We start from the raw sequence: 16,694 nt of genomic DNA on the forward strand, positions 1-16,694 counted from the left end.
TTTGCCCAAACCAATCAAAATACGCTTATTGCGATTTTTTTTACCAAACATAGGTAGCAGAAAACAAATTGGCCAAAAATTTAAAAAAAAATTGATTTTTACATTTTTTTGGGGGGGAATTTCATATAGAAAAATGTTAAAAATATTGTTATTTTTTCAAAATAAACGCTCTTTTTTTGTTTATAGCGCAAAAAGTAAAAATCGCACAGGTGATCAAATACCACCAAAAAAAAGCTCTGTTTGTGGGAAAAAAAGGACGTAAATTTTGTTTGGGTACGGCGTCGCACGACCGCGCAATTGTCAGTTAAAGTCGCACAGCGCTGAATCGCAAAAAGTGGCCTGGACGGAAGACAGCAAAATCCTCCGGTGGTAAAGTGGTTAAAATTGATGGGAAGATGGATGGAGCCAAATACAGGACCATTCTGGAAGAAAACCTGATGGAGTCTGCAAAAGACCTGAGACTGGGACGGAGATTTGTCTTCCAACAAGACAATGATCCAAAACATAAAGCAAAATCTACAATGGAATGGTTCACAAATAAACATATCCAGGTGTTAGAATGGCCAAGTCAAAGTCCAGACCTGAATACAATCGAGAATCTGTGGAAAGAACTGAAAACTGCTGTTCACAAACGCTCTCCATCCAACCTCACTGAGCTCGAGCTGTTTTGCAAGGAGGAATGGGCAAAAATTTCAGTCTATCGATGTGCAAAACTGATAGAGACATACCCCAAGCGACTTACAGCTGTAATCGCAGAAAAAGGTGGCGCTACAAAGTATTAACTTAAGGGGGCTGAATAATTTTGCACGCCCAATTTTTCAGTTTTTTTATTTGTTAAAAAAAGTTTGAAATATCCAATAAATTTCGTTCCACTTCATGTTTGGGTCCCACTTGTTGTTGATTCTTCACAAAAAAATTACAGTTTTATATCTTTATGTTTGAAGCCTGAAATGTGGCAAAAGGTCGCAAAGTTCAAGGGGGCCAAATACTTTCGCAAAGCACTGAAGGAGAGTCACTAACTGACACTGACATCACTAGTGACACTAATACAGTGATCAATGATAATGCTATGCACTGACACTGTACTGATGACACTGGCTGGGAAGGGGTTAACATTAAGGGGTTAACTGTGTGCCTAGCAATGTGTAATGGGTGCTGCTTTGACTTTGCTATCTGGCTGTCGGGACGGATGGTAAAACATCTGCAGGAAGCAGGCAGATCACCCAGCTGGCAGAAGGAGATGCGGTCAGCGGTCTGTAGATAGGAGTGAGACATTTCCTGAGTGCCCCTCACTGGTGACACCGCAGGATGAGCCAATCACTGGTGACTCAGGAAAACTTTCACCGAGCTCCGCCATTGCCAGGGACAGCTGGACCGGTCACCCGATATGACCATTTTAAAGATGCTCTGCCGCTGAGCATACATGATGCTGCCGCAGAGGATCATGGGACTCTCAGAAATATAAATTCTGTCTTGCAGGTCGCTCAGTCTGCACCGACCACAAAGTAACCGCAGTGCAGCCTCACAAAGAATGACATCACTTCCCCAGAGCCATCACCAGCAGTCTCATCTAGAAACAATCCACACGGTGTCACGGCCTGCTTCTGTTGTGCTGCACCACAGCAGATGGTGGTGCTATATATTTATAAATAATGAAAAAAAAAAATTAATAAAAAACATGTGATGCTTACCTGCTCTGTGTAATGGTTTTACACAGAGCAGCCCTGATCCTCCTCTTCTCGGGTCCTCCGCCGGAGCTCTCTGTTCCTCCTCCCTTCCAAGTGCCCCCATAGGAAACTGCTTGCTATGGGCAGGGCCATCTGTAACGCAGGGCAAAAGGGTGCAGCTGCCCCTGGCCCAGTCATTGTTGTGGGGCCCAAAGCAGCTCCCCCTTGAGTCCACGCATTTGCTGGGGCCCAAGAAAATGTTTGCCCAGGGTGCAATCAATATTAATCGGTTGCCGACCGTTTACCGCATATTTACTGCGGCAGTGTGGCTCTCCCAGGCAAACCAACATAGGGCTACGTCGGTCACTTCGAGGCAATTAGGGGGCGAGCGCTCGCCACCAGCAGCGCGCTCCCGCCCGCTCATCAGCGGGGAAGCCGATGCAGCGGGCTGGTGGCTCCGATTGCCGCCTGACACCCGCGATCGTTCCCCGCTGAGAGAGAAGGACGGTCAGATGTTGTAAACACAGCTGACCGTTCTTTTCTATGGAATGATCACAGAGCACCTGTGATCCTTCTATATAGGATCACAGGTCTCTATGGTCATTCCACAAGCCACGCCCCCCCACACAGTTAGAAACACGCCCCTAGGTACACATTTAACCCCTTGATCACCCACACTGTTAACCTCTTCCCTGCCAGTGTCATTATTACAGTAACAGTGCATATTTTTATCACTGATTACTGTAGTAATGTCACTAGTCCCCCCAAAAGTGTAAAAAATGTCAGTCAGGGGTCTGATCTGTCCGCCGCAATGTTGCAGTCCCGCAAAAAATCGCAGATCGCCGCCATTACTAGTAAAAAATAAAAGAACAAAAATGACATAAATCTTTCCCGTAGTTAGTAAACGCAATAACTTTTGCACAAACCAATCAAAATACGCTTATTGCGATTTTTTTTACCAAAAATATGTAGCAGAAAACAAATTGGCCTAAAATGTTAAAACATTTTGATTTTTACTTTTTTTTTGTTGAGAATTTCATATAAACAAAAGTGAAAAATATTGTTATTTTTTCAAAATTATCGCTCTTTTTTTGTTTATAGCGCAAAAAATAAACATCGCACAGGTGATCAAATACCACCAAAAGAAAGCTCTGTTTGTGGGAAAAAAAGGGCGTCAATTTAATTTGGGTACAGCGTCGCACGACCGGGCAGTTGTCCGTTAAAGTCACGCAGGGCGGTATTGCAAAATAGGGCCTGGTCTTTGAGCAGCCAAATCCTCCGGGGCTTAAGTGGTTAAAGATGGCCCTGGCTATGGGGGGCATGCATACAGGCCAGAGAGGAATTTTATCGTAATTTATCCTCATTTCTGCAGAATTTGTATGACTTTTACTATTTATAATCTTTCGTTTCCCCAATGCTCATTTGCCATTTTGTGTCTCTGCAGGTTTGAGTGCGGGAGAATCTACACCTACATTGGAGAAGTGGTGGTGTCTGTAAACCCATATAAATCCATTGATCTGTATGGGAAAGAAATGATCGAATATTACCGCGGGAGAGAGCTGTACGAGAGACCGCCGCACCTGTACGCCGTTGCTGACGCAGCATACAAGGCCATGAAACGGCGAGCAAAGGACACATGCATTGTTATCTCAGGTAGAATGTAACTGGAAATCACTATTAGAAGACTCGCCAATAAAGATATGCCTGTCTAAGGGGAATGTATAAGAAATTGCAATTTATATGCAGCATGAAAGTCAGTAGAGACCACCTATGCATTTTACGGTGGCTAAAAGGACCTATTTTTGTGAATGCTGCCCAGTCATCAGTATTGCCTGTGGTCTCCCCACAGCTGATATTGTCCCCATTACTGACTTACTATGCCTTGTTCTGCACTGTGTCTCTGTGTCGGCGGTGGCTTTGCTTTGGTGATCTGATGAATGGTGGGATAGTGATGAAGAAACAGAAGCAGGGAGATCCTTGCACTGCAAGTTCTCAGGTACCACTTCCTCTTCAGCAAAGAGAACATTGAGCAGCACAGCAGTGACATCACCAAATCTCACTCCAATTCTCCTGAGGCTACCAGGCCCAAAAGCAGGAAGATCCTTGCACTGCAGGTTCTCAGAAACAGCTTGGCCAAGATCTTTGCCATCATGTCAAGGCAGATAGATCTTGGCCATCATGTCAAGGCAGATAGATCTTGGCCATCATGTCAAGGCAGATAGATCTTGGCCATCATGTCAAGGCAGATAGCTCTTGGCCATCATGTCAAGGCAGATAGATCTTGGCCATCATGTCAAGGCAGATAGATCTTGGCCATCATGTCAAGGCAGATAGATCTTGGCCATCATGTCAAGGTAGATAGATCTTGGCCATCATGTCAAGGCAGATAGATCTTGGCCATCATGTCAAGGCAGATAGATCTTGCCCATCATGTAAAAGTAGAGAGATCTTGGCCATCACGTCAAGGTAGACAGATCTTGGCCATCACGCCAAGGTAGACAGATCTTGGCCCTCAAATCAAGGTAGACAGATCTTGGCCATCACGTCAAGGTAGACAGATCTTGGCCATCACGTCAAGGCAGATAGGTCTTGACCATCACGACAAGGCAGATAGGTCTTGGCCATCATGTCAAGGCAGATAAGTCTTGGCCAATACGTCAAGGCAGATAAGTCTTTGCCATAATATCAAGGTAGATTGATCTTGGCCATCATGTCCAGGTAGATTGATTGTGGCCATCGTGTCCAGGTAGATATATCTTGGCCATCACGTCAAGGTAGATAGGTCTTGGCCATCACATCAACGTAGATAGGTCTTGGCCATCACGTCAAGGCAGATAGGTCTTGGCCATCACGTCAAGGCAGATAGGTCTTGGCCATCACATCAAGGCAGATAGGTCTTGGCCATCACATCAAGGCAGATAGGTCTTGGCCATCACGTCAAGGCAGATAGGTCTTGGCCATCACGTCAAGGCAGATAGGTCTTGGCCATCACGTCAAGGCAGATAGGTCTTGGCCATCACGTCAAGGCAGATAGGTTTTGCTCAGGTTTTGCTCTCCAGCTTCTTCTCCAGCAGAGAGAACAGCGAGCAGCACAGTAGTGACATCATCAAGCCTCACTCTAAATCTGGTGAGACTAGCAGTCAGAGGCAGCAGTGCCTTGGATGATGCCACACTGCAGATAGACAGCTATTAAGCTACAGAACAGGAGTGCCTAAACACAGGAAGTTCACAGAAAGAATTCACGACAAAGGTTGATTTAGGCACAATTAACATCTCCAGATTTTCCCTTTCGGAAAATCAAAACTTAATTTTATGAGTTCAGGTCCCCCTTTAAGTGCTGTTTTAAGCTATGTACTGTATATCAGGACCAATCAGAACCAGATGTATCACCACCCCGTAGGGGTCGCTGGTAGATGACTATCCCCAAAGGTTGCCCTGACCTTGCAAGCCTCCTGACACCTTTGACACCCTGGGTTCTGACATAGTTCAAAAAGAGAGTGCAATTGCAAAAGACACCGGAGAAACAATACGGATTGCAAATGGGCATTTCCTAGATATTCTTGAGTTAACAAAATAAAGAAGAATGTAAAATGTTCGTATTCCTCAAACTGCAAACTTTAGCCATAAACAGAATTACCGAGATATACAATGAAATGGCAATAACGGTGAGCAGGCGATAAAGACCAACAGGTCCTAAGAGAACCTATGACCCCAGGTACAAGAGGGAGAAGAGAAGACTTTTTGTCAGTCAGCTCCCTCTCATCCCTGATGCCACCGGCCAAAAGAAATAACAAGCACAATATGTGAAACCTGAGTGAGCGTTCCCCTTTAAGATAGCCAGGTGCTGTAAGCCGATTACTTTGGGTGGAGGACTCCTTGAAGTAAAGGTGTCTGAGATCTTTAGCTAGCTATGAAGGGGCCCACAGCTGTTGCAGTGCAGCGACGACAGGTGAATAGAATAAACAAGGTGTCTCTCAGTGGAAGGCCTTTGATGTAGGAAGAGGGAGGGTAAAGGTGTCTTCATGCAGTGTCTCTGAATTTACGGTTCAGGGTGGGTTTCTGCTCACTCACCAATCCTGGAGATATCAAAGCTCATGGAGAAAAGTTGTCCAGAACAGGCTCTTGAAGGACCTGCAGTCAGATGAAAGATGTTCAACTGGCCACCTGACGACTCCGGCATTTAGTGGCATCTGCATGGGCGCAGGTGAAAGTGGCCCCGAATAGCCACTCTGCCAATGGTAGCTGAGGATCTGCCTCCAGGGATAAGGTTCACTCACAGAAAGGCCCTCTGCACTGTCCAGATCTTGGTGTCCACTCACACCTACCAGGGGAGCCTAGCCTCTCGCTCCTGCAACTGTAGGTCATGTGTCCCAAGAGAGTGAGCCCCTCCCTGGACCGTTCTATTTATCTGCTCACCCTGAATTCTTTCAGCCAGCTGGAACTTGTAATTTGCAGCAGTATTAGATCCATTGGAATCCCTGCATTCGGACTACATGTCCCACGATCCCCTGCTTCCAGTATAGGGTTCTCTCCCTCAGCAGTCAGGAAGTGATGCAATAGCCCCAATGTTGGGCACTAGAGAAAAGAAACTCAATGCGATCTTCAATAAAGAGTGTCCCATAATGGCAAAAGCGAAATAGCTAGAGCTTGGCTACACAGAAAAAAACCATCCAGCGCCCAGGGCAAGGACGCAGAACTGCACCCCTTCCCCTGTGCCCATTATCTGCCCCCTTGTTTTGGCTGCCCATGGTTTGCATGGAGTGTGCACTGCACATGGGTGGTCAGTCACTTGCTTTCTAGCAGCTACAAAATCTGGAGCATGCATGCCGGAAAGGAATGCCCCCCCCCCCCCCTACTATAACGCCTGGGTCAGTTGCCCGTCCTGCCTAGGCCCTTGTCCCTGCAAATAGCTGATTAGCACCACTTTTAGCCTCAAACAGCTGAACACAGTTTTTCCCTGAACAGAAGCTGACCCCTTGTGTGTTTTTTCCCCTGCAGGAGAGAGCGGTGCTGGGAAGACAGAGGCCAGCAAATACATCATGCAATACATTGCTGCCATCACCAACCCCACCCAGAGAGAGGAGGTAGAAAGGTATGTTTGCTGTCACTGGAAAACATGGTGGGGTGTCAGCACACACTTACTCCTGGAAAGCTTGGGCAGATTTTAGAGTTTTTTTTATAAAGGGGTTTTGTGATTTCAAGAGGTTCCCCAGAATAGAGTTATCCAGTACTTGATAGAGAATTTACTTTATTTTTTATCCGCCAACCACCCAAGAAGGAAGAATCTGAATTAGGACCATCATATTATACTGTATTTTGGTGAATGACGGAAATGACTTGGCCAAGCCCTCTTCATTTCATAGAACAAGATCAAGAAGAATTCTATGTGGTCATGGAACATCTCAAATTACAACCTTCTAGAGAACATGATCAATATCCTAAAAGTGATGGAGGGTAACTGGACATGTGACAGATCCAGCTATCAATATTTCCCTTTACTAAACATTAGAGAGGAAGTAGAGGAGCAACTGCCCTAAAATAACCCAGCTGTGGGGGTGTCATTCATAGATAGGTCTTGACCATCATGTCAAGGTAGTAAATCTTGGCCATCATGACAAGGTAGAGAGGTCTTGGCCATCATGTCAAGGTAGAGAGGTCTTGGCCATCATGTCAAGATAGATTGGTCTTGGCCATAATGTCAAGGTACTGTAGATAGGTCTTGGCCATCACGTCAAGGTAGATAGGTCTTGGCCATCACATCAAGGTAGATAGGTCTTGGCCATCACATCAAGGTAGATAGGTCTTGGCCACCATATCAAGGTAGACAGGTCTTGGCCCTCACCTCAAGGTAGATAGGTCATGGCCATCACGTCAAGGTAGATAAATCTTTGCCATCATGTCAAGGCAGATAGATCTTGGCCATCATGTCAAGGTAGATAGATCTTGGCCATCATTTCAAGGCAGATAGATCTTGGCCATCATGCCAAGGCTGATAGATCTTGGCCATCATGCCAAGGCAGATAGATCTTGGCCATCATGCCAAGGCAGATAGATCTTGGCCATCATGCCAAGATAGATGAATCTTGGCCATCATGTCAAGACAGATGGATCTTGGCCATCATGCCAAGGTAGGTCGATTTTGGCCATCATGTCAAGGCAGGTAGATCTTGACCATCATGCAAAAGTAGATAGATCTTGCCCATCAAGTCAAAGTAGATAGGTCTTGGCCATCATGTCAAGGTACTGTAGATAGGTCTTGGCCATCACATCAAGGTAGATAGGTCGTGGCCATCACATCAAGGTAGATAGGTCTTGGCCATCATATCAAGGTAGATAGGTCTTGGCCATCATATCAAGGTAGATAGGTCTTGGCCATCAAGTCAAGGTAGATAGGTCTTGGCCATTATGTCAAGGCAGATAGATCTTGGCCATCATGCCAAGGTAGACAGATCTTGGCCATCATGCCAAAATAGATGAATCTTGGCCTCATGTCAAGACAGATGGATCTTGGCCATAATGCCAAGGCAGGTAGATCTTGGCCATCATGTCAAGGCAGATAGGTCTTGGCCATCATGTCAAAGTAGATAGATCCTGGCCATCAAGTCAAAGTAGATAGATCCTGGCCATCATGTCAAGGTAGATAGATCTTGCAATCTTTTAAGGCAGCCTTTGTCAACTTTTTTAACATGGAGGAACCCTTGATGTAACTTTTGGCCCCAGGGAACCCCTGCTAATAATGATTATATTTTCGGCCCATAGTACATTAGTGTGGTGGTTAGTGGGAAGAATACTCCTTACATTCGTGGTCAGTGGGAATAATCTTCCCCTTACAGATAGCTAAAAATATTAATGGCGTCAGTGTTTACTCAGCTGAGAGGCAGAAATCACTTATCGCTCAAGGAACCCCTAGAAACCTCTGGAGGAACCCTAATTGAGAAACCCTGTTTTAGGGACTAAAACCTCCACTTGGTCCAGGGAAGCCAACCAATAGTGATTTATCATCAAAACTGAAAAGTCTCAAGCTCTTCAGAAGGAAATAAAAGAAGAGAACTTGTTTTCACAAGTGTGATATACGTCTTAGGAAATGACTACCATATATTGTACTGAAACTAAACACAGGCTGCCATTGGATGACTGCAGTCAGCTACAAAGTAATGACTCAGATACCACAGTCAGAGCCACCCCTATTTGTTGAGTCATTTGTACCGCCCCCAACTTCACAGAGGGTAACCACATGACTTATTTTTAAAACTTACGTGCCTCTTCCTCCTCATATAAACCAATCTGTCTCATTTATTCATTTCAAATTTTTTACACCCCCAGGCCACAGCCTGAGATCTTTATCAGATTTACTTCATTGCTGTCCCAAATGTATCTCTATATCTGTACTATATACAAAACTTTAAAAAATTAAAAAAATAAAACAAAAATAAAATATGATAAATGAAAGACATGTATTAGATATAAATACATATAAAATTTGATTTTTATATATTTTTTTTTATCTTCCTGAAGAAAAAAAAAACCTAAAACTTGTGATCTACCCCAGTTTCACAGGACGATTACAGTATCTCACAAAAGTAAGTACGCCCCTCACATTTCTGTAAATATTTTATTCTATCTTTTCATGTGACAACACTGAAGAAATGAGACTTTGCTACAATGTAAAGTAGTGAGTGTACAGCTTGTATAACAGTGTAAAAAACACACAGCCATTAATGTCTAAACCACTGGCAACAAAAGTGAGTACACCCCTAAATGAAAATGTCCAAATTGGACCCAATTAGCTATTTTCCCTCCCCGGTGTCATGTGACTCGTTAGTGTTACAAGGTCTCAGGTGTGAATGGGGAGCAGGTGTGTTAAATTTGGTGTTATCGCTCTCACTCTCTCATACTGGTTACTAGAAGTTCAACATGGCACCTCATGGCAAAGAACTCTCTGATCTCCATCTAGTGGCAAAAATTTGGTAGAATTATCTGAAATACCTCACTGAGAAAATATTCTGCATTTTGGCCACAAGATGGAGCTGATGATACAGGAATGAATCTATTTGAAAGCATGCAGTGAAATTATGTTCACCTTGCAGGTATAAAAGAATTATTGCTCCACATAAAGATGGCCTAGGCTATAAGAAGATTGCCAAGACCCTGAAAAATGAGCTGCAGCACAGTGGCCAATACCATACAGGGGTTTACTAGGACATGTTCAACTCAGAACAGGCCTCGATGAGTGCACATGCTCAGCGTCATATCCAGAGGTTGTCTTTGGGAAATAGACGTATGAGTGCTGCCAGCATTGCTGCAGAGGTTGAAGGGGTGGGGGGTCAGCCTGTCAGTGCTCAGACCATACGCCGCACACCGCATCAAATTGGTCTGCATGGCTGTCATCCCAGAAGGAAGCCTCTTCTAAAGATGATGCACAAGAAAGCCCGCAAACAGTTTGCTGAAGACAAGCAGACTAAGGACATGGATTACTGGAACCATGATCTGTGGTCTGATGAGACTAATGCCTCGTACACACGTGCAGATCGTCGGCCGAACGATCGGCCGTCTTTTGTCCCCGGGCTGTCGTGTCTTTTGAAAAGTGCAAAAGACTGCACAAGAATTTTGTCCGCCGACTACAGCCGACTGCAGAAGTGATGTCATGTGATGGTTAACTTTCCCTGTGTTTTTTCTTTTCTGAGCATGCCCAGTCTTGCAAATCTGCTGTCTGTCGGCCGAATTCTGTATTGACTGGCGAACAATCGGCTGCTCTGGTGTCGGCATACAAAAATTTTAATGCTTACACGACAGATTCTTTTCAGCCGAAAGTGCGCTGTCGGCTGTCGGAAGCATCATACTAACAAGCCTACAATCGGCAGATCGGTCGTCGGCCGAAGCTTTTCGGCCGACAATCTGCACGTGTGTACGGGGCATTAGATAAACTTATTTGGTTCAGATGGTGTCAAGCATGTGTGGTGGCAACCAGGTGAGGAGTACAAAGACAAGTGTGTCTTACCTACAGTCAAGCATGGTGGGAGTGTCATGGTCTGGGGCTGCATGAGTGCTGCCGGCACTGGGGAGCTACAGTTCATTGAGGGAACCATGAATGCCAACATGTACTGTGACATACTGAAGCAGAGCATGATCCCCTCCCTTCAGAGACTGGGCTGCAGGGCAGTATTCCAACATAACGACCCCAAACACCTCCAAGATGACCACTGCCTTGCTAAAGAAGCTAAGGGTAAAGGTGATGGACTGGCCAAGCATGTCTCCAGACCTAAACCCTATTGAGCATCTGTGGGGATCCTCAAATGGAAGGTGGAGGAGCGCAAGGTCTCTAACATCCACCAGCTCTGTGATGTCATCATGGAGGAGTGGAAGAGGACTCCAGTGGCAACCTGTGAAGCTCTGGTGAACTCCATGCCCAAGGGGGGTTAAGGCAGTGCTGGAAAATAATGGTGACCACACAAAATATTGACACTTTGGGTCCAATTTGGACATTTTCACTTAGGGGTGTACTCACATTTGCCAGCGGTTTAGACATTAATGGCTGTGTGTTGAGTTATTTTGAGGGGACAGTAAATTTACACTGTTATACAAGCTGTACACTCACTACTTTACATTGTAACAAAGTGTCATTTCTTCAGTGTTGTCACATGAAAAGATAGAATAAAATAATTACAGAAATGTGAGGGGTGTACTTATTTTGAGAGATACTGTATGTGTGTGTATATATATATATAACATTTTAACAAATTTAGTATATAAAATATAAATATATGACTATAAAATAGAATAAAAGAAAAAATGTTGGCTTTAGATACACTTTATGTAGGTATTTATGAAATTTACAGAGCTATTCCTCCTGTGTAACTGCATGTATATTTGTTCTGTGTCAACGGGGGCAACAATTTTATGTTTTTTGGCTTTTCTCTGTTCAGGTTAAGTTTTCTTTATAGAGTGAATCAGGAAAACACTGCATGACAGCCACTAGGTAGAGCTGATGATCACAGGAAATAAAGACCTTTTTACTATGATTGTTAGCTCCATCTTGGGGCCATAAGGTGGTATTTTGAACATTTGACCTGAAGAGAAAAACATTTGATTTTTGCCCCAATTCGCACAGAACGGATGTAGCGCAGTTTCAATGGACAAATAGCTCTGCAATTGTTTTATAAATACACCCCTAAGTTATAACAACATGAGTCTAGAGGTGCTCATAGGCACAGAACTGTAGTGGCTTGGCTGGACAACTTGAGCTCCGAACCCAATGGCTGTAGCCACCTTCAGACCCTGTTAGATGCTAAAATCGGACATCTTAGAGCTGCCTTTCTCAACCTTTTCAACACAAAGGAACCCTTGAAATAAATTTCTGGTCTCGGGGGAACCGCTAAAAATTAAAAATCTACAACTCATGCATGACACATTAGTGTGACAGTCAGTGGGAAGAATGCTCCTTAATCTGGTCATTGGGAAAAATTTCCCCCCTTACAGATAGCTAAAAGGAACAATGGTGTCCTTGGAATCTTATCTGAAAGGCAAAAATTGCCCATTGCTCAAGGAACCCCTAGCAACTTCAGGAGGAACCCCTAGCAACCTCAGGAGGAACCCCTAGCAACCTCAGGAGGAACCCAAGGGTTCCATGGGACCCTGGTTGAGAAACCCTGTCCTAGAGGAAAGAGCAAAGTTGTGTTGTAACATTGTATGGATTGAAGTTCATCCAATAGGCTGAGGAAACTCATGGCACTCCGTGCCACCAAGGCATCATCCATAATGGGTGAAGTAGAGGTTTAAGCTGAACACTCTTGGAGATTTTTGTCCTCCGAGCACCTCAAGAACTTCCATCATTGCTTATCTTCACCAGTTCAGATCCAGGCAGGTGAAGCCTGCATGGTACCACCCTTAATCATATTATCTTCCTCTCCAGGGTGAAGAACGTTCTCTTGAAATCCAACTGCGTCCTCGAAGCTTTTGGAAATGCCAAAACCAACCGGAACGACAATTCCAGTAGATTCGGCAAATACATGGACATCAACTTTGACTTTAAGGGTGACCCAACCGGAGGACATATCAACAACTACCTGCTGGAAAAGGTAAGACAAACTGTACGGAGGAATACTCCACCTCCCGCGCCAAACCCGTCCCCTCCAGGGCTTTTGCTGAACTTGATTTCCCATGAAAATGACCAATTTCCAGATTTTTATCTAATTTGGCTTCTGATTTCTTGCTGTTTAATTTAGCTTGAAAATGAAATTCCGGCATTTTCATTTGACCAGGAATTTGGCATTGCAATGGGGATCACATGGCTTTGTTGATAAACACCCCATTCCTTTTTAGTTTCACTCTTTTGGAGCACCCTTGTAAAATAATAGTAAGTATAAAAATTATTTTAAAGTTTAAAGTATAATCAAAAATAGATTTTTTTACAAAGTTTTTTTTTTAAATGTTTTTTTTAAAGGTTTTTTTTTAAAAAATTAATAGTAAGTTTAAAAAGTGAAAAAAAAAAAACTTAAAGGGTAAGAATAAAAAAATATGAAATGTGCTACCACTATCTACATCTCACCTCTGCACTCTCACCTACAACTTAACTCTGTACCCCTGTCCACATCTAAACTCTGCACCCCTGTCCACATCTAAACTCTGCACCCCTGTCCACATCTAAACTCTGCACCCCTGTCCACATCTAAACTCTGCACCCCTGTCCACATCTAAACTCTGTACCCCTGTCCAAAACTAAACTCTGCACCCCTGTCCACAACTAAACTCTGCACCCCTGTCCACAGCTAAACTCTGCACCCCTGTCCACAACTAAACTCTGCACCCCTGTCCACAGCTAAACTCTGCACCTCTGTCCACAACTAAACTCTGCACCCTAGACCGTAACTCAACACTGCAATTCCCATCCACAACTCACCACTGCACTTCCCAGCCACCATTCACCCCTACACCCCTGTCTGCAACTCACCACTGAACCCCTGTCTGCAACTCTCCACTGCACTACCCATCCACAACTCTCCACTGCACTACCCATCCACAACTCTCCACTGCACTACCCATCCACAACTCTCCACTGCACTCCCCATCCACAACTCACCACTGCACTCCCCATCCACAACTCACCCCTGCACCCCTGTTCACAACTCACCACTGCACTCCCCATCCACAACTCACCACTGCACTCCCCATCCACAACTCACCCCTGCACTCCCCATCCACAACTCATCACTGCACTCCCCATCCACAACTCACCACTGCACTCCCCATCCGCAACTCACCCCTGCACTCCCCATCCACAACTCACCCCTGCACTCCCCATCCACAACTCATCACTGCACTCCCCATCCACAACTCATCACTGCACTCCCCATCCACAACTCATCACTGCATTCCCCATCCACCACTCATCACTGCACTCCCCATCCACAACTCACCCCTGCACCCCGTTCACAACTCACCCCTGCACTCCCCATCCACAACTCACCCCTACACTCCCCATACACAACTCACCACTGCACTCCCCATCCACAACTCATCACTGCACTCCCCATCCACAACTCATCACTGCATTCCCCATCCACCACTCATCACTGCACTCCCCATCCACAACTCACCCCTGCACCCCGTTCACAACTCACCCCTGCACTCCCCATCCACAACTCACCCCTACACTCCCCATACACAACTCACCACTGCACTCCCCATCCACAACTCATCACTGCATTCCCCATCCACCACTCATCACTGTACTCCCCATCCACAACTCACCCCTGCACCCCCGTTCACAACTCACCCCTGCACTCCCCATACACAACTCACCACTGCACTCCCCATCCACAACTCACCCCTGCACTCCCCATTCACAACTCACCCCTGCACTCCCCATCCACAACTCACCCCTGCACTCCCCATCCACAACTCACCCCTGCACCCCCGTTCACAACTCATCCCTGCACTCCCCATACACAAGTCACCACTGCACTCCCCATTCACAACTCACCCCTGCACTCCCCATCCACAACTCATCACTGCACTCCCCATCCACAACTCACCCCTGCACTCCCCATCCACAACTCATCACTGCACTCCCCATCCACAACTCATCACTGCACTCCCCATCCACAACTCATCACTGCACTCCCCATCCACAACTCATCACTGCATTCCCCATCCACCACTCATCACTGCACTCCCCGTTCACAACTCACCACTGCACTCCCCATACACAACTCACACCTGCACCCCCGTTCACAACTCACCCCTGCACTCCCCAGCCACAACTCACCACTGCACTCCCAACCAACAACTCACCACTGTACTCCCCATCCACAACTCATCACTGCACTCCCCATTCACAACTCATCACTGCACTCCCCATCCACAACTCATCACTGCACTCCCCATCCACAACTCACCACTGCACTCCCCATCCACAACTCACCCCTGCACTCCCCATCCACAACTCACCCCTGCACTCCCCATCCACAACTCATCACTGCACTCCCCATCCACAACTCATCACTGCACTCCCCATCCACAACTCATCACAGCATTCCCCATCCACCACTCATCACTGCACTCCCCATCCAAAACTCACCCCTGCACCCCATTCACAACTTAGCCCTGCACTCCCCATCCAGAACTCACCCCTGCACTCCCCATACACAACTCACCACTGCACTCCCCATCCACAACTCATCACTGCATTCCCCATCCACCACTCATCACTGCACTCCCCATCCACAACTCACCCCTGCACCCCCGTTCACAACTCACCCCTGCACTCCCCATACACAACTCACCACTGCACTCCCCATCCACAACTCACCCCTGCACCCCATTCACAACTCACCCCTGCACTCCCCATCCACAACTCATCACTGCACTCCCCATCCACAACTCATCACTGCACTCCCCATCCACAACTCATCACTGCACTCCCCATCCACAACTCATCACTGCATTCCCCATCCACCACTCATCACTGCACTCCCCGTTCACAACTCACCACTGCACTCCCCATACACAACTCACACCTGCACCCCTGTTCACAACTCACCCCTGCACTCCCCAGCCACAACTCACCACTGCACTCCCAACCAACAACTCACCACTGTACTCCCCATCCACAACTCATCACTGCACTCCCCATCCACAACTCATCACTGCACTCCCCATCCACAACTCATCACTGCATTCCCCATCCACCACTCATCACTGCACTCCCCATCCACAACTCACCCCTGCACCCCCGTTCACAACTCACCCCTGCACTCCCCATACACAACTCACCACTGCACTCCCCATCCACAACTCACCACTGCACTCCCCATCCACAACTCACAATTGCACTCCCCATCCACAACTCATCACTGCACTCCCCACCCACAACTCACCACTGCACTCCCCATCCACAACTCACCACTGCACTCCCCATCCACAACTCACCCCTGCACTCCCCATCCACAACTCACCCCTGCACTCCCCATCCACAACTCATCACTGCACTCCCCATCCACAACTCATCACTGCATTCCCCATCCACCACTCATCACTGCACTCCCCATACACAACTCACCCCTGCACTCCCCATACACAACTCACCCCTGCACTCCCCATCCACAACTCATCACTGCACTCCCCATCCACAACTCACCCCTGCACTCCCCATCCACAACTCATCACTGCACTCCCCATCCACAACTCATCACTGCACTCCCCATCCACAACTCATCCCTGCACTCCCTGTTCACAACTCACCACTGCACTCCCCATCCACAACTCATCACTGCACTCCCCATCCACAACTCATCACTGCACTCCCCATCCACAACTCATCACTGCATTCCCCATCCACCACTCATCACTGCACTCCCCATCCACAACTCACCCCTGCACCCCCGTTCACAACTCACCCCTGCACTCCCCATACACAACTCACCACTGCACTCCCCATCCACAACTCACCACTGCACTCCCCATCCACAACTCACAATTGCACTCCCCATCCACAACTCATCACTGCACTCCCCACCCACAACTCACCAC

The 16,694-nt window shown here is 46.6% G+C and overlaps 1 protein-coding gene and 1 long non-coding RNA gene across 3 annotated transcripts in view; both read left to right on the forward strand.

The window, feature by feature from the left end:
• Positions 1-16,694, forward strand: part of LOC309556750 — a 489,144-nt gene that overhangs the window by 166,955 nt on the left and 305,495 nt on the right. The gene's annotated exons all lie outside the window — the stretch shown is intronic.
• LOC309556744 (unconventional myosin-Ig-like) overlaps positions 1-16,694 on the forward strand; it is a 314,471-nt gene that overhangs the window by 32,252 nt on the left and 265,525 nt on the right. For both annotated transcript variants that reach the window (XM_082259231.1, XM_082259232.1), the window contains exons 2-4: positions 3,112-3,320; positions 6,666-6,759; positions 12,577-12,742. In XM_082259231.1, coding sequence (XP_082115357.1) covers positions 3,112-3,320; positions 6,666-6,759; positions 12,577-12,742 — 469 coding nt within the window. The remainder of the gene's footprint in view (positions 1-3,111; positions 3,321-6,665; positions 6,760-12,576; positions 12,743-16,694) is intronic.

This window comes from Pelophylax lessonae (genome assembly GCF_965119305.1).
Source record: "Pelophylax lessonae genome assembly, chromosome: 5".
In the NCBI taxonomy this organism is placed as follows: Eukaryota; Metazoa; Chordata; class Amphibia; order Anura; family Ranidae; genus Pelophylax; species Pelophylax lessonae.